Source organism: Penicillium odoratum, assembly GCF_028828045.1.
Source record: "Penicillium odoratum strain IBT 22623 chromosome Unknown utg000008l_segment0_segment0, whole genome shotgun sequence".
In the NCBI taxonomy this organism is placed as follows: domain Eukaryota; kingdom Fungi; phylum Ascomycota; class Eurotiomycetes; order Eurotiales; family Aspergillaceae; genus Penicillium; species Penicillium odoratum.
The window spans coordinates 2,267,604-2,292,558 of record NW_026643150.1 but is presented as its reverse complement, the minus strand read 5'-3'; the positions used below and the strand labels follow the sequence as shown (position 1 = coordinate 2,292,558).

General features: G+C 48.7%; 7 protein-coding genes across 7 annotated transcripts; 5 read left to right on the top strand and 2 right to left on the bottom strand.

The window, feature by feature from the left end:
* Positions 1 to 48: 48 nt before the first annotated feature.
* On the bottom strand, positions 49 to 1,546 carry N7520_011072 (fungal specific transcription factor domain-containing protein; the record flags this gene model as incomplete). The annotated part of the gene is given in 2 exon segments (XM_057145005.1): positions 49 to 392; positions 406 to 1,546. The coding sequence occupies 2 exon segments, from the start codon at positions 1,544 to 1,546 to the stop codon at positions 49 to 51; spliced, it is 1,485 nt and encodes a 494-aa protein (XP_056990759.1).
* Positions 1,547 to 2,523: 977 nt separating this feature from the next.
* On the top strand, positions 2,524 to 5,835 carry N7520_011071 (uncharacterized protein; the record flags this gene model as incomplete). Its single annotated transcript, XM_057145004.1, has 5 exons — positions 2,524 to 2,647; positions 2,724 to 4,550; positions 4,607 to 4,654; positions 4,710 to 5,011; positions 5,065 to 5,835. The coding sequence occupies 5 exons, from the start codon at positions 2,524 to 2,526 to the stop codon at positions 5,833 to 5,835; spliced, it is 3,072 nt and encodes a 1,023-aa protein (XP_056990758.1).
* A 2,224-nt stretch (positions 5,836 to 8,059) lies between these two features.
* N7520_011070 (pepsin-like aspartic protease) lies at positions 8,060 to 9,294 on the top strand (the record flags this gene model as incomplete). Its single annotated transcript, XM_057145003.1, has 2 exons — positions 8,060 to 8,376; positions 8,439 to 9,294. 2 exons carry the CDS (start codon positions 8,060 to 8,062, stop codon positions 9,292 to 9,294), a joined length of 1,173 nt encoding a protein of 390 aa, XP_056990757.1.
* A 915-nt stretch (positions 9,295 to 10,209) lies between these two features.
* N7520_011069 (PalH/RIM21 family protein) lies at positions 10,210 to 12,522 on the top strand (the record flags this gene model as incomplete). The annotated part of the gene is made up of 2 exons (XM_057145002.1): positions 10,210 to 10,318; positions 10,397 to 12,522. 2 exons carry the CDS (start codon positions 10,210 to 10,212, stop codon positions 12,520 to 12,522), a joined length of 2,235 nt encoding a protein of 744 aa, XP_056990756.1.
* Positions 12,523 to 13,026: 504 nt separating this feature from the next.
* On the top strand, positions 13,027 to 15,266 carry N7520_011068 (uncharacterized protein; the record flags this gene model as incomplete). The annotated part of the gene is made up of 2 exons (XM_057145001.1): positions 13,027 to 13,137; positions 13,194 to 15,266. 2 exons carry the CDS (start codon positions 13,027 to 13,029, stop codon positions 15,264 to 15,266), a joined length of 2,184 nt encoding a protein of 727 aa, XP_056990755.1.
* A 983-nt stretch (positions 15,267 to 16,249) lies between these two features.
* N7520_011067 (uncharacterized protein) lies at positions 16,250 to 17,453 on the top strand (the record flags this gene model as incomplete). Its single annotated transcript, XM_057145000.1, has 4 exons — positions 16,250 to 16,515; positions 16,650 to 17,127; positions 17,181 to 17,266; positions 17,318 to 17,453. 4 exons carry the CDS (start codon positions 16,250 to 16,252, stop codon positions 17,451 to 17,453), a joined length of 966 nt encoding a protein of 321 aa, XP_056990754.1.
* A 915-nt stretch (positions 17,454 to 18,368) lies between these two features.
* ptcG (type 2C protein phosphatase PTC1) lies at positions 18,369 to 20,100 on the bottom strand (the record flags this gene model as incomplete). The annotated part of the gene is made up of 2 exons (XM_057144999.1): positions 18,369 to 18,779; positions 18,838 to 20,100. 2 exons carry the CDS (start codon positions 20,098 to 20,100, stop codon positions 18,369 to 18,371), a joined length of 1,674 nt encoding a protein of 557 aa, XP_056990753.1.
* Positions 20,101 to 24,955: the final 4,855 nt, after the last annotated feature.

The window sequence follows — 24,955 nt, the reverse complement described above, 5'->3', positions numbered from 1 at the left end:
TTATAGGTCACCTGTCTCATAGGCTTGGAGTACAAGAGCACCCTAGCGCTAAGAGTCTCGGAATGTCGCTTCCTTTACAGCAGCCAAATCACCGACCTCTTCATGGAGCATACGAAGTGCCTCGCGAGCAAATGGAGCAGCGGATGCCCGAACTTGCAAGACCCAGCGAAGTTTTTCCAGTTGTTCGACGTACCCCGCTGCTTCATCCATTTGAGGACTCGTTGCCCACAAAAGACCAGCAAAGGAACCCACCAAAGCCACCTGAGCTGCTGCTGCATATCCCCAGAATGATTGAATGTGTTCTGGCTGAAATGATCCAATCAACTTCATGGCTGACATGAGTCGGGCGCGGGCAGCGGTTCTAATGGCTGAACGAAGAGACGGCAAGCTATCTGGGGTAAGAACGCGGAGTAATGCGCGATGAATTGTCAGCTCTGCTGCCATGTGTGAGAGATGCAATGCCCCGTTCGTCGATAGCCGCAGCGAGGGCAGGGATTCCCGCATGCCATTCGCGTAACTCCATCGCTAGGGGTTTTGCCAGGCTCATAGCTCCAGACGGTCCAACCCGCTCAAGTCGTCCGCCTTTTTTGGTAGCGCCGACTGAGTAAAAAGTGGATACAATCCGGCTGAAGATCTTTGTTAATTCAATAGATTGCAGGAATGCCGCCCGACCCGCGGATCCATCTACACCTTCGTCCCCATTTTCCTCTTGACCGGTCATTTCTTCTGGGAAGTCGTTGACTGTACATGGGCCAACATCCCAGTCGCTTGTCCCATCATCTTCGTCAATATGAGCAGGGATGAGAGGCGGTCGCCCGTGCACAAGAACGCCCCACTTATCCTGCATGTATAGCGCCCATGCCAGACGTCGCCGTAGACCTTTTTCCCATTCTGGAATTTTCCAACCTGTACAATCAATATGAATTCCCAAAGTTTGCCCGAGTGATACTAGTTGCGCAGGAAAGGTGCTATTAGAAGACCTCATTCTCTGCAATAACAACAGGCCAGCCTGTAATGTGGAGAGCTTGGGTCGCTTCAGATCGTCGTCCATGGCTCGCATTGCTAGATTCTCCAGAGCTTCAGTGTCTGGTGTCCGAGGTGCAGTAGCAAGAGTTCGATCAAAGAGCTTCCAGTCTAGCGCGACAAGGTAAACGGCAGCAAGTAGTGGTGGAGAAAACTCGCGGTATGAGCGGGCATATTTCTCCAAGAACACAGCTTTATCCAGGATCGGGAATGTGCGGTGCATAATGCGAAAATAAAGATTGACCAAGGTTGGTCCCAGCGGACGTATCGATTCTTCAATGCGATCTAGGTCGGTGATGCGTTGCATTTCAGAAGCCGAGTCCTTATCAGGATAGGTGATAAATGCGGCAGTTTGATTCACACGTCGCGGATAACATCTCTCATTGTCACTGAGCAGCATAGCAGATGGTCGCAGGTCAAGAAGTTCAGGTTCATGAAAGCTAGCGGGGCCAATATACTCGGAATGCAGATGAAGCTCTAGACCTAAAGTACCATCCAGTCGTGAATTGATTGGATCAGTCATTGTCTTTTCTTCGGCAGAGCCAGCGGTGGATGGTGTTGGAGAGCTACAATGTCGTTTTTTTCTATGATAGGGTTAGCTAAGAAGATTCCCGCCGATATCGAAACGTACTTGGTTTCTGTTGCGCTCGGGGACTTTCTGGCCCTTTTCCGTGGTCGGGGCCCATGAAGGGAGGTGCATTCAAGACCACTCAAGTTACAAAACGTGCAGTTTTCTTTCCCCGGCTCCCGTATACATCTCGACTTGCGGTGACGGCAGCGATCGCATGGGCGTCGCGTAGGGTGGTCCGCCACTCCAGTTCCGGACATTTGAGTCCCAAAGCAGATGAACCTTTATGTTATTCTTTAGAGGTAAAATATATTGGATACTAGACTACCCATTTATCGAATGGAGTTAGTTATCGAGATCGGTCGGAGATGACAGTCTAGCTCCTTGGGTAAGCTGGCGTTGACTGCCGTTGACTGCCGTTGTTGACATTGACAAAGAGCCTCACGTGACTCCATAGGTCCTTTCGTACATTTTGAAATCTTATGGAGTAACTTGAACCTTGGAAGTACATACTCTTAATTGTCCAGTCATTCGATCATCTACACGGGCAATTCAATATAGTCGAAGCATGAGAGCCCACCCGCGACTATCCATGTTGCAGAAAAGTTATTACCCCGCAGGATGATTCTATTAGACAATCGAAACCGGTGGCTGGTCAAGAACTGGGGAGCTTGGACATGGAAACAATGGTTGAATTTGAAATGAGTGTACTCGCGCTCGTGCTCTTTTTCCTCTCTAATTTACTTTTAATTTATGAACTAAATTACTGCCTCCATTGTCATCTTGTTGTGATTCAACGGTCCAATCGGTTTTCCGCTCATATAAGCAACTTACCCCACCGCCCCTTTCACAGCTTATCTTCGCTTTGCATCGGCTTTCCCCAACATCCCGCTACCCACTCAAGCTGAATAGGTCACCTTTTTGAGCCCAACATGGGACAAGACTCTAGTGTGGGCCATGATCCCGGCAAATCGCTGTCTCCTACCCCGCAGCATAGACGCGGCTACCAAGCTTGCGATCCGTGTCGCAAGCGTAAGGTCAAGTGCGACCTGGGCAGTAAGATCAGCGATCTCTCATCCCACTTGGGATATTTTTCCTAGTCTAGCTGACTGATCACAAAACATCACCCCAGGTGTCGATAACCCTCGACCCCCACCATGTGTACGATGTCGCCGCGAAAGCAAACGATGTGAATTTTCTATCACTCGTCGCAAGCGTAAACTCTCCGAACCGCCCGAGGAAGATGTTGAGGAGGCCGATGTTCTTCGCCGCGACAAACGGATGATGATTGGTGAGGTCGCGGCGAAGAAAGAAGCATCGTCAGATGGATCTCCATTCATCCCGCCTGAACCATCCTTCGATACTGATGGATTTCGGCCTCGTCAACGCTGGCCTGAAGCGCCCCCTCCTGTCGCCTCCGTCGCTGCCGCCCAACGATACACCCCAAGTGCACCCATAGCTGCGCCCGCGAGACAGTTTCTAGAGTCGAGAGCCCCGCGCATTCCCAGCTATTCCACTGCTGAGAGAAGCTCGGCACCTGGGTATGGTGGGCCGCCTATGCTGAATCGTACGGCGGTGGAATTGTTGTCGCCTGCCATCACCAATACACACGACGCTTTACACTTGCTATCTGAAGCGGCGGGGAGAACAGAGGATCTGAATCGCTTTGCAGCACGACAATCCGTTTCCTCCTTTAACTCGGGCCCTTCCCCTCTGGCAAATGTCAATTCCCCGGGAAATCTGAGTGGATCGTTTTCGCGTACGCCGCGATCGGGCATGTCCATCGGCGCAAATGGCTCATATCCAGCCGGTGGACCAGGTGCCGTAGATCCCCAGATATCCGAGGACACTGCTCCGTCCGATGGCTCAGCTAATACTCAAGACCCGGGGTACATCGATGCCGTTCGGGCGTGGTCACGGCTTCGGTTCGTCCGTGCCGGATGGATGACGGTAGAAGAGGGCATGGACTACGTTGCGTACTACTACGAGAATCTAGCGCCCATGAGTCCAGTGGTGACTCCGGATTATTCGGAGCCTTCGAAACATCGGATATTACTGACGGAAGAGCCCGTGTTAGCAGTGACCATCCTGACGATTGCTTCACGGCATTTGAAACCCAAAGGCGACGGTGCTAGCACCCGGGCATTCTATATCCATGACCGTCTCTGGTCTTACTTGCGAGGCATGATTGAACGCCTGTTCTGGGGTCAAGAGAAATTCGATGCCGGAGGCCCAGGGATCGGTGGACCGCGATCTCTTGATCTCGCTCCAACTTCCAGCAGACCCAGTTTGAGAGGCAACTTGAGAGCTTTAGGTACTGTGGAGGCTTTGCTGATTCTTACGGACTGGCACCCGAGAAATCTGCACTTCCCTCCCGGTGACGATGAAAATACACTGTTGGACATCGATGCTCAGAGCCAAAACTTTGACAAGGATTTGGAAATTGGTGAGCAGGCAAAGGGGGCGAACCCTGAAGGTAGATTCGCGTTTCAAAAATGGTTGGAGCCAGCTTGGCGATCGGACCGGATGTCTTGGATGCTACTGAGTACTGCACAAGCTCTTGCTTTTGAACTTGGCGTTTTTGATCATAAAACCGAGCCAAAAAGCACGCCTGAGTCCCCTGCAGAACAGATAAGAAAACGTCGTCTACGAAGGTTGATTCTAGTCTTCATTACACACAGCAGTGGGCGATTGGGCATTCCATCAATGCTTCCCCTATCTGAATGGGGCCAGGATGTCGAAGGAAACAACATTGACTCCAAAGATGGGGATCCGGACCTTGATAGAATGCAGGATTGCTGGATGGGCATTTCCAAAATTGTCTATCAGGCTAATCACCAGCTATTTGCATCAAGTGAACAAACGTCGGAGCTTATCAAGAGCGGGAGATATCGGGAGCAAATTGACTGGTTCCAACCCCAGCTGCGAGAATTCCGGCAGCATCTCGATAATGTCAATCGTGAGTTCAGTAAATAATGCAGAACTTCTGGTATGATAGAAACTAATACCTAGCAGTTTCTTCGGCGATGCGAAGCATCCTGCTCATTGAATACGAGTATACAAGTAAGTACAATGTTCTAAATGAATTTGAGTATCACTATATACTGACATCAAATAGGGCTGTATGTTAACTCGCTCGCTCTACAAGCTGTTGTCGACCGGTGGACTACCATGTCCAACGAGTCTGCCCAAGCTCAGCCTGGGCGGCCGGGCTCGGGTCCGTCTCCCGGCAGCAGCGGTTGGTTTCGGACTTTGATGGAGCTATACCGCGTCAACGAGCAATACATTCAGGAGGTTGTGGATGCCTCCCGTAAGATCCTACAGACGGTTCTTGAGGGCCTCGTTCCGGGAGGGCGTCTCAAGCATGCTCCCATCCGGACGTTTTTCCGGATTCTGTCTGGCATGATCTTCATTTTAAAAGTAGGTCCCACTGTGGCTAGAGAAACTCCGATGAATGCTAACCTCGCCTGCAGACATTCACCCTAGGTGCTCGTGAAGATGACGTGCGAGTGTCATTGGATCTACAAGACCGGACAGTGGAGGCCCTTCGCACCTTTGTCGTCGATGATGTACACATCAGTAACACTGTTGCTCGACTGCTAGAGTTACTGACCAGTAGTATTCGGACCCGCTTCCTACGTTTCGCACCGCATGACCGCGGTGTGGAAGGTGACGGACAGGATCGTGGCTCCGCTCCGGTCTCACGAGCCCACTCGCCCCCTCGGGAGAGTGTTTCGGGTCGACGTGAAGGGGCGCAAACCCCTTGGTCATCCACCCAGGACGCAACTCCGAGCGGAGGCGGCTTGGGATATGTGGAAAGCAGCAGCGCCGGCGGGAACCCGATTGGATCAGCTCACGACTCCCTTGCTAATATCCCTGCTCAGCCGATCAACTCTTCTAACCTGGGTGTATCATTCATGCCGCCGCCACCGTCGGTCTACTACAACTATTACGACTCGAACTCGACGATAACTACCAATGGTCTTGGGCGGTCTTCTCCGAACCATGCTGTCTCCTCGCAGCCCCTTGATAGTAATGGAGCAAACACTGCACTCCCTGACTGGTTTGCCCTTCCCTTGGATCAATTCTTCAACAGCTCTACTGCGGTGGTTGATCAGGGTCTAGGTGGGACTGGACCGATGCTTGGCGAGTTTGACATGTTGGAAGTGTTGCTTAATGAGGGCTATGACAATAGTGCTCATGAGGGCGACTCCGGTGGGCTTGGCCCTCAGTTCCTATCTTGATTTGTGATATGATCGTCAAAACCCCAACCTCCCTGCGATAATGCCTCAAGCCAGCGCGACATGTACTTTCTCCCTTTGTGCGTTCTTTTCCTCGTTTATACTATATACCCCTGCCTGATCTACACTTGGCGTCCCTGTGTTTCTGCGTTCTAGCCTGGGTGGAGGATGTGATTCGTTGGAGTCGCAATTTTGTTGAAACAAGCCCTTCGTTTCTCATGCTTGGCGGATTCTCGTCTCCGTGTTTGCCAACGAAGTTCTCTTCCTGTTCTCTTTTTCCCCTTTATTCGTTTTTTCTTTGATATCTTAAGGTTTCTTCTGTAGGCTTCCAGATTAAAGGTCCCGCTCGGTCTCCGTCGGGTCTCAAGATAGCGGGGCTGCGTTTCACCACAATATGACAGATGATCTCTTCACATGCTGAGATACTAAGCCTTGTTTCAGCCATTCAGTGAAGATCGCAGTGAAGATCGCAGTAAAGTAGGAATAGAGTGTTCATTTATTTTCAGCCTCGTGAAATAAAGCTCTCGGGGTGGCTTACATGTAATTTCGCACCTTAGCCTCGGATAGACTATGCTGCGTCTAGGCTATCTGGCATCATTATTGCATGGATCGACTACTTTTTCACCTCAATTGCCTCTGAACGAGCCTATCAGTTGTTGAATAGCACCATTCTATTCTCAGGAATATTCACGAATGATTTATCCTTATAGATGAAACTATATAGATACTCATTCGGACAACCCGATCCTCGAAGAGTTCTCCACTGCCGAGTCCATCGGCCCTTGTGACCCCTCCAAGATGCTCCGCAGGTTACTATCATATTGGGGTTGAACCTATCAAGATCTAGAAGAGTACCAGGTGTGATCATAGGTTTCTGTTTAGGCTTAATTTGCGGTCCATCACTGATCTATCTTCGAGGCTGATCCCCACCGATTTAGGGTATTGTAGACGTTAGGACGATCGTTGCCCCGAAGGATCTTATAGCCGGGCGATGGACCCCCTAAAATTCGTGCGTTGATACGATAAGAGTCTCGGGAAGGTCACATCGGGATGCTCACGGGATAAACACATGAATGTTAATTATGGTTAACTAAGGGGTTGTCGTAAGCAGATGCAGGGTTCCGACTAGTTAGTCTAACGGATATGCAAAGCCGATCTCAGCGGAGTCGGACTCCGGTCGGGAACTTTATGCGTTTTACTTACGCAAATAATCCCTTCTTGGCAAGTTAATTTGTTCTTGCTGGGATCCTACTGACATGTTCCACTGTGATCTCAGTTTCCAAGGTTTTGAATTCTGAAACAAGGTAGAGCTAGATCTTGGCTCGAAGGCAAAGTTATTACGGCTGAACCTAAGGGGGCTGCAGATGCTGTACAAACAACCAATCCGTGAACAGGAACTGCATTAGCTCAGCTGAAAAGTTCTGGACTCACTCAACATGTTTATCCAATGAGAATGCCCTACCATCTCGAGCCATGACATTCAAGCACGATGCTACCTCAATGAGAGGGGCCTAAAGTATACAGGTTCCGCCTTCGGGCAGTGATTGGCCAGTCATGGAGATAACGGGAGAATGATCGTCAGGGCTTCTATCGGGCACTTCTATCACTAAACCTCATTATGCGTGGTCCCTGATTAATATCTTGAGTTTTCACCCTACACCATTCAACTGGTCGGATTGAACTCCACTTAGGGACAGCACCGTCGGGGAAGGCGTATGGGGATCGTCAGGGCTCCGCCAAATGGCTTCGAGTATCGAGTTAACTTTCGTCCGGACATCTCCGCCAAAGTAACCAAAAATGCTGGTGCTTGCAGAGAAGGCGCAATATAGGCTGCCATTTATCAGACTCTCCACTTACACGAAACGCGGTTCGATCGCTTCATGAATTCAGCATTGGTCCCTGTCAAAGTGGAGCCCTAATCCATTGTGCCGTCGTGGCTGGCCGATGGACTCCGTGATGACCTCGAAATTTACGGCTCCGAAGTCCCTGCAGTATCTGGATCGGCACCCTTGATTGCCCTGAGGAGAAATTCCTCCTCCTGGATCGTGCGCTGACTGACACTATTGGTGCCATTGTATACTCTGGATCCTGTCAAGATGGCCAAACATCGAGAAATCTAAATCTATAAAGGGTCCTTCATGTCCAGCTGATTGTGGTTCTCCATCCACTTCTTTACGATCTTTCCACTTCATTCGTTTTATACAAGACTTTCGTTGAACCGTCCACCATGGTTGTCTTCAGCAAAATCACCGCAGCCCTGGCTGGCCTTGCCTCCGTTGCTTCGGCCGTCCCTACTGGTGGCAAGAAGAGTTTCAGTGTCAACCAAGTTGCTGTCCCTGCTACCAAGACCCAGAACTTTGCCAACAACTACGCTCGTGCTCTCGCCAAGTATGGCGCCAACGTGCCTACCCACGTGTATGCTGCAGCTCAGCAGAGCGGCTCTGCTACCACTACTCCCGAGGATGATGACGAGGAGTACCTCACTCCCGTCAACGTCGGCGGCACCACCCTGAACTTGGACTTTGACACCGGTTCTGCCGATCTGTAAGTAGATCCGCTTGATATTCCGAGAGTAATAATATGAACCAAAGCTAATTGGGATACAGCTGGGTCTTTTCCTCCGAGCTTCCTGCTTCTGAGCAGGAAGGCCACGCTCTCTACAAGCCGAACAACGGCACCAAGCTGTCTGGCTACACTTGGTCTATCTCCTACGGTGACGGCAGCTCCGCTAGCGGTGATGTCTACAGGGATACCGTCTCCGTCGGTAACGTTAAAGCATCCGGTCAGGCTGTTGAGGCTGCTGCCACGATCAGCCAGCAGTTTACTCAGGACCAGAACAACGACGGTTTGCTGGGTCTTGCTTTCAGTTCCATCAACACCGTCAAGCCCAAGTCGCAGACCACTTTCTTTGACACTGTGAAGTCGACCCTCGCTTCTCCCCTCTTCGCCGTGTCCCTGAAGCATAACGCCCCCGGCTCCTACGACTTCGGTTTCATCGACAAGTCCAAATACACCGGCTCTCTCACTTACACTGATGTTGACAGCTCCCAGGGCTTCTGGGGCTTCACCGCTGATAGCTACAAGATTGGCTCCCAGTCAGGTAGCTCTATCAAGGGTATCGCTGACACCGGCACCACCCTGCTGTTGCTCGATGACGAGGTTGTCTCCGCCTACTACAAGCAGGTTAGCGGTGCAGCCTCAGACTCGTCCGCTGGCGGCTACACTTTCGATTGCTCCGCTACTCTGCCCGACTTCACTGTTTCCATCTCTGGGTACGATGCTGTTGTCTCTGGCAGTTTGATCAACTATGCTCCCGTCTCTAGTGGCTCATCCAAGTGCCTTGGTGGTATCCAGAGCAACTCTGGTCTGGGCTTTTCTATCTTCGGTGATATCTTCCTGAAGAGCCAATACGTTGTCTTCGACTCCAACGGTCCTCGCCTTGGTTTTGCTGCTCAGGCCTAAGCTGGTATAGCTTTGACAAAGTCATGCCCACTGATTAATTTCTGCTGATGAAAGGAATGACGAGTGTTGGAAGACGGCTAGCGGGGCTAGCTAGGTATGATGGGGAGAACTTGTTGAACATTTCACCCTGATCAAGTCTTGGACCCGGCTTGGTTTGTATATGGTGTCTTTAGAGAATGCGTGCAGCACATATTATATACTACGCATCCAAGTTTTGAATATTGCTTTTGAATCTCTGGAATTTGTATACAATACTGTGTATAGCCTGAAGTAGCAGAGTAACGCATGCCAACGAACGGATTACAAACATGTAATGAATGGTAAATCTGGACATGAGCATCTGCACATGTGCACAAATAACATGCAGTAGATATATTTTACCTGGTGACGGGGACACACATGGATGGTTGTTTAACTTCCAAGGCTACCGAAAGAAAATTGCACGAATATGCAGTCTATCTTGACAAGTAGATTTGCTGAGATTTGCGCAGAGAATGCGCAGTTTTCGATGCGACAATTTGGCCTGAAGAATGACATTGTGGGGAGAGCAAGTGGAACCGGGTGGCGGATCATCTCGACCCGCCCAGTTCTCCAACATTCACGACTTTGACTGTCCTGCAAATCATCACTTTTTCCCCCCCCCCCCTTCTGAAATACCAGTACAGAGTATATATCGGCGCTCTCCTGTTCACTCACGATTTGCATTCCCCTGCCAAAATTTACGACTGTCACTTGGTTCGGCCTCCGACCCCGACTCCCCTTTCCTGATCTCCGACGCGCGGCTTTCGCACCCGAAAATGGCCGTTTGAGGCTCTCGATCGGACAACTTTGCGCTTGAATATTGGAAGGAAACCTGGTGGATTGTCTACATGAACTGGACCGGCATAGAACTGGAGCCACTAGTAGTGTCTGATCATGGACGATGATCTCCGTATAACTCCCCGCCAGATCTGGGCGAATCCGACAACGACCTCGACCAAAACCTATTCGTCCGGATGTACGCCGTTTGTATTGCCTAGCGATGGTATGTCATTTCTTGACTGCTCAGTTCCGGAACTCTTCCGCCAGACACCATTCTGACCCGACTATTTGTGGTTTCCAGGAATTATCCATGTGAACAAGTCTTATGAACTGACACTCACGAAAAATGCCGTCTTCGAACCGGTTTGTACTGGCAACTCTTATGACTACACACATGTTGCCGCTGTTCTCGATACCCGCGATCCGTTTTACTCCTCCGTCACGCCACAGCTCTACGCTATCGGTTGCTGTACTGTCGTCAGCTACATCCTCGTTATAATTTTACTTATCACCCCCCGCACGTTTTTCGTTGGAGGCCCCGGTGGTGGCGGCGTGAATTTCCTCGGACGACATAGCATGATCAGTAGGTCATACAGCAGGAACTCATCGATCGTCGGTATCGGCGGCCGGCCATGGCTGCAGAAAGTGGCGGCATTTCTCGTTGCCATTTCGTTGACAATCGCCACGGTTGACTCTTTCAGAGTTGCTGAGATCCAATACCAATATGGATACTCGGATGCCGAGGCACTCTCTGAGGAAGTTATTGACGGGCTGGAGATTCGTATTGTGCGTGTCATTTCGCAAACCTTTCTCTGGCTGGCACAGGTCCAGACTTTGATTCGACTGTTTCCGCGACATAAAGAGAAAGTCATGATAAAATGGGCTGGGTTTGCCCTGATTGTCCTAGACACGATCTTCAGTATCTTGGAGAGCTTCTTCTTCAAGAACAGCTCCACTCATCCAAGATTATACGATGATGCGATCCCGGCGTTAAGTTATTTGTTTGAGTTGGCTCTCAATTTGCTATACGCCGCATGGGTGATTTTCTACTCGATTTCGAAGCACCGATATGCGTTCTTCCATCCAAAGATGCGCAACATCTGCTTTGTGGCACTTTTATCACTATGTGCTGTATTGATCCCGGTGGTATTCTTCGTCATGGATATTGCAAAACCGGAGATCGCCGGCTGGGGTACCTATATTCGGTGGGTCGGATCAGCAGCGGCCAGTGTGGTAGTATGGGAATGGGTGGAGCGCATAGAAGCGCTTGAACGTGATGAAACCAAGGACGGGATTCTTGGACGAGAAGTATTTGACGGTGATGAAATGCTTGAAGTCACTCCATCCGAAGAGGTTGACTGGCCGCGATATCCACCCCATGGTCAAGATAAAGGAGGTGGAAACGGCGCTTCTTCAGCCTGGGGTGGAGTCAGGAATCTAGCTCATCGACCACTACGAACTCGTGTTGGAATCAACCGAGGGAACCGCAATCGCGGAGCTGGCGGTCCACCACCCACGAATAGTATCGCAGCACCAAGACGCCAGAATCATCGACCTACCCCACCTCCCGCAGTTATCACCCCTGTTAGTCGAGCTGACACCAGTAGTGCTCCCAGCACAGTATATAATGTTCGGTATCATCCAGTCGCCAGTCCTACGCCACCTGTTGCGATGCCACACATGGAGGAAGAGGCGGAATTGGAAGAAGGCAAAGAAATTGAGATTGAGACATATCTCGGCCCAGACTGCGGAGAAGGGGAAGAGCATGCTCCTGTCCAAGATGGCAGGGAGCAATCACAACAGATGATTCAATCCGATCCGCGATGGCGCAATCTCATCAACCATTTCAAGCGAAGACGCGGCTCTCTCCCAAGAGAGGTCGCCTTTGCGCAAGCTGGTGAGGAACCAGCAGACGAAGGTGACTCTGATTCCGCGGCCGAGGATCACGAGCAAAATACGACACATTCAAGATCTAACAATAATTTCTTCTCGCTGCATCGGCCGCGACTTGCCGGTGCGGGGCCTCAACCTGCAAATGCGCCATTGGCCGTCACAGTTATTCCTGCACGTCGCCGTGGACAACAGACTTGGTCCCCTCAACCTCGGGATTCTCTGCTGGAAACAACTCCCAGTCAAGCTGAGCAACCCCGGCCGGGTCACTCTAATTTACCGGTTAGAGTGATTCCTTCTCAGCCACACGCATCTGCACCATGGGGCGAGGCGGACATGGAGAATGGAGATGGGGACTACGTTCTTCGCTATGACCCCGAAGCTGCTGCTTTAGTTCATGAGCATGTGAGCCATGCGCAAGAAGGGCCCAATAGTGACCGGGCTAGTTGGACAGCGATGACCGTCTCGGAGGTCGATTCACATCATGATTATGAACCCCAAGATCCACAGCATCATAACCATGGCAACGCATCTTGATCATTTACGGTGTTTTTTCTTTTCGATGATTTTTTCCGGTTGGGCGAGGCGTTGAACATTTGAGATTTTGGGAGCATGGTTGGGGACCTTGCTCACCTTCGAATATACCCTGGGAACATATCCTCATCCTCATGTTTATTTTATCCTTTATCTTTTGGACATTGACCAATTTCAATGCGAGATGCATAGAACATATCGTTTTCTTGAATTAGACCGCTCTTCTCACAGGTCATAGCGTATCCAAAACTCTCTACAGGGTATGTAACTATCATATCCTAATATTGGTCACCTGATATAAGAGAATCATATACCAAGTTCTTTTCATTGCTGTTCAAATGTTGATTGACCTTGTAAGAACATACTAAGATCTATGGATTACTTGCAACGTTAGTGGTTGGTCCGAGTGGATCCACCGTTTCATCGGGAACTTTTTGCTCCGAGAGTTTGTACTTCCCCATACTTTTCCACCCAACTTATTCATGGGCACTCTCCAGATGTCGCATCATGGCGGCCGTCAATCAGAATATGTTTGATGCTACCATTGCCATCGATCGACCCCGTGGCGCGTCGTTGATGGTACTGCCGCTGAACCTGATCGCCCAAATCGTCACATATGTCAGCTCCCCACAACACGAGAAAGTCTGAAATTACTGACCTGATGAAATGCGCAGGTCGAAGATACAGGCGACGTCGCCCGGTTATGCCGAACATGTCGTGTTCTCAATTATATGGCGCTGCCTCAGCTCTATCGGAGTCTAACACTCACGTCCTACGACAAAATCCGTTATCGCGACGATCAACCCGAAGGAGTCGGAAGTGCGAGCCCGTTCACTATGGGACTCAACGCGGTGATAACTCGACCATATGCGACGCTTGTGCGATCAATTACATTGCGCGGGGACTGGAAGGGACATGATTTGGAAGAACATGCTCTGGTTGGCCGCGTGCCTGACTCGTCGATGTTACTGAATATTGCGGTCCGGGCGGCGCTGGATCGCATGACAAGTTTAGAAAGCTTCTCCTGGGACCTTAACACCAAGATGCTCGATACCGTCTACACTGGACTTACACAACTTTCTCGACTTCATAATTTAACGATACGATTCCCCTCCACCCGTCACCCACAACCCACCAATGTGCTGCCCCCTATGCCGCATCTCCGCACCTTAAAAATCACCAATATCGATCCTCTTTGTTACCCGGATGATATTTCGACGCTTCTATGGAAAAGCAAAAAATTGCGCGAACTAGTGCTCCATTGGTCACCCCGTATGCGTATTGCGCAAGAACCGAGTGTTTCCCTGTCCAGTTACTTCCGGAAAAGCATCGCGGCGAAGCAACCGCTTCCACTAAAGAAGCTCAGTTTCCATAATTTATATGCCTTCCATAGCGACGAATTCACTTTCGCGTTTGATCCGTCCACTGTGGAAGACGTCACATTCCTGTCTGGGACGGATAATTCCAGCTTGATGAATACATTCGTGGAACAAAGCTGGCCGACGATGCCGCCTCACAAAACATTCAAACTCAAGTCTATTCGTATGGACGTTGTATCAAAAAGAAATGCAGAGTTCATGGGAAACTTCAAAGGACTCGAGCGAATATACTTTGTTAACGTCACCTCTGATAACCCGGATTGCCTCAACTCTGCTCGACTCACAAATCCGTCCGCTTCATCCGCAGTCACACCTCCCGTATTCGAGTCCCCTCGTGGTGCTCCTAATGGCACAACAGCTCAATCCCCAGCCACCATGCCTTCTCCAGCCACCCAAACGAATTTGATTTTGGGCGGACGAGATAGCTACCTGTCGAATATTTCTATGAATCATGGCGCATCACTGCGCCACCTGCTACTCTCCGCGAAATGGCCTTTATCTACCGCTATGGTTGCCCGTCTTGTTCATGCTTGCCCGAATCTGGAGCAATTGGGTCTGGCAACGGACTTTTCAAGCATGGAATCGGTCGGAATGCTAGTCCCTTTCCTGCGGAAACTGCGAGCACTCCGATTTATGATCCCTGCTGGGCCGCCGCCTCCTCAGACTGGTCCATCTCGGGGGTCTCATAATAGCCCGGCAGACCCTGAGCACCCCTTTTGGAAAGCCAGATATGTTCACTCCAAAGCCTTTTCCCCCTCCGCAAAATGTATCAAATTCTCCCCAGAAATCGAGGAACGCATCAATAGTGCACGCAGCCTAGCGGATATTGTGGATATCGATGACGATGTACTCTATGAAATGATGAGTTATGACTTGGCCGATAAGCAAGTCTTCAGCAAGCTCAAGATTGTTGGAATGGGTTGGAAAGTCTTCGAACTGCGAGACTTTTACAAGGCCCCGATTCCCAATTATGATGAGGAATCAGAAACCCCTATCGCCGGGACGTCGGATGAGAAACTCCAGAACGGCAGTCTTCCCAATGGCACAGATCCGGTCTTGGATTCAAAGCCTACCTCCACTACCCTCTATTCTGAAACTGACGCCACGCGTGCCCCTTTCGCACCTAAGGTCCCCCCGCCTTCAACATTAGGAAAGCGCACAAGAAACGACGAAGACAGTGGATATGGGGACGGACAGTCATCACGACATCCATCTGAATTCCGTGAACTGCCGCCCCAATCACAATCATGTGCCAGTATACCAAATATAACCGACGACGGTCAAATCTGGAGACGCGATATCCGTCGATTAGACTGGAACGTGGTGAAAAATTGGGAGATCTGGGCGCTGGACTCGCAAGAGATCTGATCTCACCACGAGGAAAAACAGAAACTGCATAACACCTTGGCTTTTGCTGTTTCCCCTTTATGTCTATCTCTATTCTTTCGTCTCTCATCTCATCATGATAAATGGCTCTGGCGATACAGGAGTTTCCAGGGCAATTGTTGTATTATTTTCAGGCGTCTTCTGCCATAAATCTGGCCTTGGATAGCGGAGCATATAGACTTTGATAGGATTAATTTTGCGGTCATCCTGTGACCAATATGGACCTACTGTGATTTTCCTGCTTTTAATTGGACCAAGATAGTCCATAGATGAATACGGCAGAACTTCGGCAATAGACCTCTCGACTTGGAGAATTTCTGGTACTCAGCAATCTCTAGATTTCTTCAAATAGACTAGTCCCGGATTACGTCGGGATATGTATACATTCCTGTCTTCTTTTGTCTCACTTTTACTGTGAGAACTAATTATCCCTTGTTTCAGAGTGGACTCAAAGGACGACTCCTTATCACCTGAACACATAAACACAAAGTCAACTTCGGCTAAATCATCAGAGCACAAAGACTATTCCCACATGGACACTGCATAACTAAGTTTAACCGACTGAAGAAAGCACCCCGCATTCCGTCGCCTGCGGGAACTTCTTCTAATGCTCTTCAGGCGTCTTGGCTGCCTTGGCGCTGCCACAAACATCATACGAATCCACCAGTCGGCGCTGGGGTTTCAGCCCTGGCGCCATGCTCGGATATATTGTACCTGTTAAGAACACCCCCCACATGCTGTTTATCCTGATTCTCTCATTGGGAACATAGAAGAACCTTTTGGGACAAGGCCGGCCGCCCGTTTCGTACTATGCCGAGGGCTCCATTTCCACGAATGGGTCCTTGTCAGGGATATTTACTAAGAATCCAGTGCTGAATCAGGGTAGATAAATAGGTCACAATTCCCTGCGCTTTGAGTGTCATCTTACACTTTCCTTTCACAGTTCCTTCAAGGTACCAAGCAACATGGGTTCTCGGCATTTGGCATTACCGGTGGCGCTCTTCACGGCATTAGTGCATGGATATGCAGACCCTGGCGCCTGCTCGGGGGCTTGCGTTGTTTCTGACCCGACGCTGATCCAGCGGTCGTCCGATAGCAAATACTTCCGCTTTTCTACCGGAAACGAGATCTCGTATGCTAGTGCGTCTAGTATTGCCGGACCTTGGACGACAATTGGATCTATGCTACCTGATGGGTCTAGCATCGACTTGGATGGAAATACGGATCTCTGGTATGGTGTTCACTAGACTGACAACGGCATTTTTGGTTTAGAGATTGAGAAATGACTCAAACTCTTACCGGATACCTTCAACTTCAACGCTGGAAAACTTTGAGGGGGCAACTTGACTGACTAGCTCTTCATAGGGCCCCGGACGCTCACATTGTCGATGATCTGTACTATGTCTACTACGCCGTCTCGACATTTGGATCGCAAGACTCCGCCATCGGCCTCGCAACATCGGCGACAATGGAATTGGACTCTTGGACTGACCACGGATCAATTGGAGTCGCTTCCTCCTCATCCAAGGACTACAATGCCATTGACCCGAACCTGATCGATGTCGACGGAACCTATTACCTGAGCTTTGGTTCTTTCTGGGACGACATCTACCAGGTCAAGATGAATTCTGCAGCAACTAAGTCCTCCGGATCATCCTACAATATTGCCTACAACTCATCTGGCACTCACGCAGAGGAGGGCTCATACATGTACAAGTACGGCAGCTACTACTACCTGTTCTACTCTGCTGGTATTTGTTGTGGTTATGATACGTCGCTCCCTGCAGCTGGATCAGAGTACATGATCAAAGTGTGTCGTTCGACTTCACCGACGAGTGGATTTGTAGGTTTATCTGTATGCAAGGCTTACTGGGTCGCATGCTAACTGTTTGTCAGGTTGATAAGTCTGGATTATCTTGCACTAGCGGTGGTGGTACCATTGTTCTGAGGAGCCACGGTACTACTTACGGACCTGGTGGACAGTGAGTTGTTCTGGAAAGGTTGTTGACTACTGCGAGACTAACGGTACCTAGGGGTGTTTACGATGATCCCACGTATGGGCCTGTGCTTTACTACCACTACATCAACACTGATATCGGATACGCCGACGATGACAAGCAATTCGGATGGAATGTCCTTGACTTTTCTACCGGGTGGCCTGTGGTTTAAAGAGCACATGCATGCTTCACCTATTGCTAATATATGGCATTCGTCATGATATCTTTATCGTTTCTTCAACGAATATGGATGCTATCTTGATTTAAATTGGTTGTGGAACTGAAAATTGTGGTTAATCTCAGAATCTTCACACATGTTGTACCACATGCATGTTCGTGCTAGTCCATACAACCTTGAGGTCTCTCAGATATAATCACACCCCTTATTAAATTTAGAAAGCTTCTCATAAGTTTCGTGTGAAATTGATTTTTCATTCAAAGGCACCGATTAACCTCCCGAGGTCATCGAAATAAGCCTTACACTTCATGGCAAACGTGATCTGATCCTGCACGGCAAGCCGATCCATCCAAACGGGACTAAGTGGGTCTTTTGGTACAATTGAAGAAAACGGCTGGGGTAATACTGGATCAAGAATAGATAGGTATATCCTCTACTGTTATCGATAGGCCTGAATACGAAAATGCAGGGTCATGATTCATATTCCGGAATGGCATGGCCATAAATACAATCAAAGAATATTCAAGAATGGATGGAAAGCATTGGTCTTAGAATCATAAACCCAGATCTGTTTGGAAGTGGAAAGTTCCAAATAGCCAAGGGTGAAATGCCAACAGGACATTGTGACAACCAGGCCCGTTTCTCCGAGTTGGCGGCAACATAGACAGTTAAGTGCGTTGGAAACCCTTAACTGACGCCGATGTGCAGATTTAAATCAGAAGAAAAGAAAAGGATAAAAAATTATGCCGGCAAACTCCAGGTTCAATTCCGGCGACTTTGCTCTTGGAGAGGCATTGAATGTAAGTCTCTGGGGCGGGAAGAAAAGGAAATGTGCACTTAATAATCGTTTCTCTGTGGTCCTATAAAATGGAATATAGATGATCTCGATCGGTGAGCATCCGGAAGGCTTTATTTCGCACCTGTTATGTCTACTGGAGGCAAGCTACCAGTGAGCGTACCAGATTCGAGCCTTTGATCTTGTGACTTCTGGGGGGTACCTTGGCCGGCCTGCTCTGCAGCCTCTTGGCCATCGTTTCCGTGGCTAGCCATGTTTTTTTGCGCATCCTCCACTATCTTATCGGCTTCACTCATGCCACCTAAGACATCTGTGGCCGGGTCGCCATCCACGCCAATGAGCTCGGTCTTATTGTTCACAACGTCCTTGACCCGGTTGCTATCGAGTCGAATCACCATGCAAGACAGGTTGTCGGTACTGAAGCGCGCGAGAGCGTGATCAACCAGGATCTTTGAGGCACGCTGTGCGTCTTGGACGTTTCTTATCAAATCGACGGCTTCTTGATCGGTGCAGACATCCCATAACTAGAAAAGATATTAGCTGATATGAATGATTAGGGATGAAAGGGGTCGAAAGACTTACGCCATCACAAGCAAGAATAATAAATTCATCCGCATCGGGCTGGATGACGGTTTCGGTGGTGTAAGGGTGCCCCGTCACAAGGTCTTTGAGATAGGCGTCGCCCAGAGCTCGAGTAACCGCGAGCACACCATTGACACGGTTGTTGAGGATCAAGCCACCGGCATTGGCAATGCGCTTGCCTTCATTTTCATCGCTTCCCTTGTGATCATACGACAATCGCAGGGCTTTACCGTTGCGACACAATACAATACGCGCATCGCCAACATTGGCTGTGTACAGGACCCGCTGACGAACAGCGTGTTCTTGGAGCTTGGGCAGTGTAGATCCTCCCATCGGCGTATCTTGATTTGGTGTCTCAGCGGCATCTGAGTTATCCTTTTTCGCCGCCGCCGCAGCTGTGGCAAGAGCTGCAGAGCCGGTGGCCGAATGTAAGCTGGGCACGCGGTCCTCCCAGCGAAGCACAGCGGTCACAGCAGTGCAGCCACTGTTCTTGACTGGCAGCTTCTCCAATTGTTGGTCAACACTTGTAAATGTTTGATCGAGAAGCTCGGGCACAGGAGCGTTGGGACTTTTCCGCATGATATCCTCTAGGATCAAATGCAGCTTCTTACCGCACCACTCGGCCGCAAAGGTACCGGCATGTCCATCGAAGATAGCAAAGTAGCCATTGTCTGTTTCTACCATATTTGCAAGCTCTCCAATTTGAGACTTATTGGGCGGGGAGGTGCCATTTATGTCATGCGATGCATTTGGGGCCGGAGTCCCAAGAAAGTTGTACAGGTATGCATGTGTATCTTCCATAGTCCGACGACATTTTCTATTCCGATCTTCTGTGACACCGACCCGGAAGGAGGATTTTGCAGTAGGACCTGATTCACCTGCAGAGTTGTTAAATGACCCTTGTGGGACACTCAGGGCTGGGTCCATTTTCCCAAGCCTCTGGAGCGGGCTGTCTGAGCTTTGTGGACTGCTGCTGATACCCGAATACTCCCTCGCAGTGGAGCCTCCGTTGAGACTTAGAGAATTCCGAGCGTTGCTGAAAAAGCTGGCAGCTTTGGTGACAGTGCTGCTGCGACGCTTCTTATCCTTCTCAGCCGCGGGGGCTTGGTCTTCACTCTGTCGACGAGTAAAGAATCCGGCGCCAGGCGGCGAGAATCTCTTGTCACGGGGGCTAGCGTTTTCGGGTTGGAGGCTTGCGTCGCTATCAATCCCTGGAATCGGGGTTGGATCTGTCTTGGGTGGGCTCGAGGCGCCACTGAACATTCTGTTCAGCAACCCACCCTGCGAAGAAAAGCTGCGGCGCTTGTTTCCTGCCAGCTTGGATAGATCCTTGGTTGACACAAGGATTGCGGGAACTGGTCGGGATAGAGGATTCGGGAAGAGGTTGGATGACGGGGGATTCGATGACCTGACGTAGTGTCCACTCGAGTAGAAAAGCACGGGCTAAGGGTCCAGAAGCACGTTAGTGACAGACCCATCAATAATAAATCTCAGATTCCAAAGTCTAAGGTAACAAGAAAGATGCATGATGTAGTGCATAGACACAATGATCCGATGTTGCGCGAGTTTGGCCATGATCAATGGGGGCCGAAGAGGCGACATCCCCTCGATATTGTATGGGGCGGGCAAGCATGAAACAGCGCCGGGGTTGACATTGCATGGGTAGATGGAAAGAGACATAGGATGATATAAATTTATCATGAAAACAACGATTCAGCGGTGATATGTTTCATTCAGGTTTCCAGCGCGTCCGATCAATTCAGATTCCAGTGGCCCAACCCCACCCCATGGAAGCTCCGGGGGTTACAATGCAGAAGGATAGTAAGGGTCAGGGGGTCACTTACGGTATGATGAAACGGTGGATTTGATAACTTGCGTAACGGGAACTGAAAGATTGATGGGGAAAGGAAAGAGTGAGAGGGAAGGGAGTTGGGGGGGTTCTGCTGATGCGATCGATCCGGAAGTGGAAACCCCGTAGAGCCAGGAACGGAGTGGAGCTATTCTGGAGAACGTCACTAGTTTGATTATATTAGTTTTATTTTGGAACTTTTGCATAACTTTAACTCATTAAACCCGTATAATTATTTATAATTATGGCTAATGTTTTTTTCCTATTGCTCTAAAATGATCCTATGTATCGTGCTGCTAATAAGTGGAGATCGGGTGATCCCCGTTGCCGAGTAGGATACCGGGTAGGAGACTGAGTGGGAGACTTAGTGGGAGAAACTACATGTGGACCCTAGAATTAAGTACCAACTATCATTCAATTATCACAATTGATGAGTCTGTTATTTTGGTCTGGCCCATTAAATCATCCTAGCTAGGTAATATCTTGAGATTGACACTTTTTGACCGCCCAGGGTTGACCCTCTCCGGTCATCTTTCTACCACTGCTTTCCTGCGCTTTGATCATTTCCAATATCAACGCTATAGAAACTGCAAAACTTTTCTGGGGCGCTCCAACTTCAAAGATTAACTTAGTACACTATACGCATACTCTAAGCAGATATATCGCTGAGTCGGAATGGTTAGGTTTGGAACAAGTCAGTCATCTAATCCTACAATAATATTCTAAGCGACTACCTTAAGTTAACAGCTTTTTACAACCTTATGTATTTGCTTTTATAGGCCTACGAGTTCTGAACAGAAGTGCGAGAAGAAATAGGTCTTCTTTGGGCTTTTCAATTATAGCCTCACAGGTTACAGGTAATACATTTCAATATTTTTACGCATCTTCCTTCCCTATAACCTCCCCATATACATTAAATAGTTAGTATATCCATACTAGGTTAGGGGTCTATAAACTTATCGCCATTATAGATTATCTGGTCTCCAGTAAGATCTAAGGATCCAGTAGTCATTCCCCTAGCCTGCTTCGTGAGCATCAAGATTAATTATGTTAGGACGAGGACCATCCGTACATATGTATGTAAGAAAGTTGACGAGGAACAAAGCGAATCAAACTCCGTACATATTTGTTAAAATAGGAGAGGATAAAGGTAGATACTCTTGTAAAGTTCACTTTGTATTCAATGTTAGTCATAAGATGGTCTACTTTTCTTAGGCACCTACGGCTTCACTTAGTCTAAGAACATTCTATCATTGGAAATCATGTTCATTCTACTTACCGCAAAATGAATTGCTAAGGAAAGATATAACTCCTTCCCTTCCTTAATTGTGGGGATATTCAGATCTCAAATTTTAGAGAGCTGCTCATTATGAGCTCACTTCAAGAGAGATCTAGCGCCATATTAAGCTCACTTCTAACCTAGGTACTAAATCAGTCATGCCTTAGTATAAAATCAATATTCAACTGCGTAAGGTACGCGCTTGGATTAAGTATATTGCAGAGATATAAGCATAGTACTCGCATCTAATACAGTATGTCATTAAGAGCCTTTATTTGTCTCAAATGAATTTGGAACCGCAAAATTTTGATAGGGGAGTTTCTGGTTTCTAGCTGTGTGTATCTTTCGTGGCTTTCTGGCTGGCTCCATATGTTGTTCTTTGTTCCTCGTTTTTTCCGGATTTTCTTGACTCTATTATTATTTGGGAGCTGGAAGCTGCCGAGAGGGATACCGAGAGGGAAGGACTACAATAATGTAGAATGAGGACACAAACAGAAGTGTAATATTGAGAGGTATGGAGGAAGGGAAGACGAGAGAGAGTGTGATCCATGTGATGTGCCCACATGGACAGATACTACCAAGCCTAAACGGGACGAGGGCTGGAGCTCTGCTGTCGGCTCACGTCAACAGGTGTAATTTATCGACCAATGGGGGTGCGTCCTCGAATGTGTAACAGTCCGATTTGATTATTCCTACCCCTACCATGGGTTTTGTGTGTAAAGCTGACTAATAGTAAGCTCATTACATAATAATCCATATCTCCATAGCGACATCTGCGTCGGGTCATATGACCCTAGAGCCCAGTCTCCAACAACCTCCTCACCGTCATTTACACCGCCTGATCTCAGATCGCACGTGACTACGGCCTTCTAATTGGCTCGACCACTCGGCCAAGCCCGGGAGAGTTTGGCGGGGTCCGTGGTCGCATAGATCACTTTATCTCCAACATAAAGTTATCTCCATCTGCTCAAGATAACACATTTCAGATGTGTCTCACGAATTCCAAAACGCCAGGCAGAGGAATCAGGTATCAGCCCGCCACGTGGGTGCCTACAGCCGTTATCAATCAAAGAAGATACGATATGATCAATCACCGTCCTATACGAACTGCAACAAATGCGGGACAGAATACACCAACTTCGATCCGGTTGCGAAAAGACATATTCCTAGAAGGTACCCGTCTTACGTTAAGAAAATAGGAATAGCGACTTGAGTTAATATTATGTACATTTTAGCTACATCCTTCACTTAGAAGAACGAACGCAGTACCTAGAACGTATACTAGATGCTAGTAGACTACCATTCTTACGTGAAACCCCCCTCAATACCCAACATGGTCTGAACAAGAATACAAGTATATCGGTCCTCCAAAGTACCGAAAGCTCTGAATCAACGTTCAATAATATATATGCTCTGTCGACTCCAGCGGTCATACCTGGGTCCCTCAAATACAAAGTAGATCTTCATATACAGACACTTTGAGTCCAAGGAAGCGCGCACGATTGCACTCTCCACAAAATGATGTAACAAACTCTTCAGATGTCATTTACGGGAGAGTTACCACACGTCAGTTCAATTCCAGCCGGGGGTGGCTACCGTATGAGAATGCCTACATACCGAATTTCTTTTGACGATTCTTGGCTTCCTTTTCTGGATCAGTGCTCACCCCTCGCCGCTTTTACTCACTGAATAGATCTGAACACAGCCTCCAGCTCAGTGATCGGATTAGTGAGTCTTATGTAAGTATTGCTTATAGTTACTTAGTTAGTTAGTTAGTGAGCCGATCAATTTGCTCAGTGAGCCGGGCCTGAGTAGACTGATCGGCTTACTGAGCCTACGCAGTAATGTGATTCGCTCACTGAGCGCACTCTATAGCAGGCTAATTATATGCGTGAGCTACCCTAACAAAACGAGCAATCTGACAGGGTTCCCCTCAAACCTGTCGCTGTGGAGATATGGATTATTATGTAATGAGCTTACTATTAGTCAGCTTTACACACAAAACCCATGGTAGGGGTAGGAATAATAAATCGGACTGTTACACATTCGAGGACGCACCCCCATTGGTCGATAAATTACACCTGTTTACGTGAGCCGACAAAACCTGCATCACGTGACGAAAGCGGCTGTTCCTATTCCCCTGGAGTTTTACTCTCCTCCCGCGCATTCCAAAAACATGTGTATGCAAAATGGTCGTCTTGCATGCTTTGGAAACATTGCGAAGTATCAATTTGGACTATTCAAATTTTCCATTGCCTCATTATACCCGTTCATGACTTGTATATGGCAGAAGCCGAAGGAGACAAGCTGCACACCGTACCGAGCAATCATATTTGTGACATCTCTAGACTTTATATGATAGAAGTCCTGCTATCATACCGACTCCAGTCAAGAAGGCCAAGGACGATGGAGCCAGTGATACACCCATAGAAGTTGTAGTGCTCGTAGAGTTACACGTTCCCTCTCCTATTACCACCAACCATTAGTCAAGCTATTTTCAAGGTCTTCCAGATATTCAACCTACCAAATGCCCAAGCACACATTCTTGAGTACGCATCTTCATCTTCGTTATAAAGAGTGCCATTAATCCACGAGCAGAGAGACCGGGCACAGCTGAGCTCTTGTTTGACAGCCGCAACTCCAGCGATCTGGTTTGAACACAGACAATTGACGTCCGACTTTTTCGTGCTATTCACCATAGTCCCGTAGCTTCCACAGGCGGTAGTGTTGTAGAAAGTACTATAAAATGTCTCATTGTAACATGGTCGTATGCATGGCTGAACAAGCTCGATCCAGCCGCCCAAATAACATGGGGTCCATTCATATGAGATGGCGCTCAAAGCCAGACAAAATGTAAGCAAAGGGAACTTTGCCCATCGTGAAAACATGGTAAAATCTCAAATCAAGGACGCAGGGACAGGCTGAAAGGACCACGGCCATATGAGGATTCTTAATTTGTGCAGTCAAAGATGTGTGACGTTAATAGGATT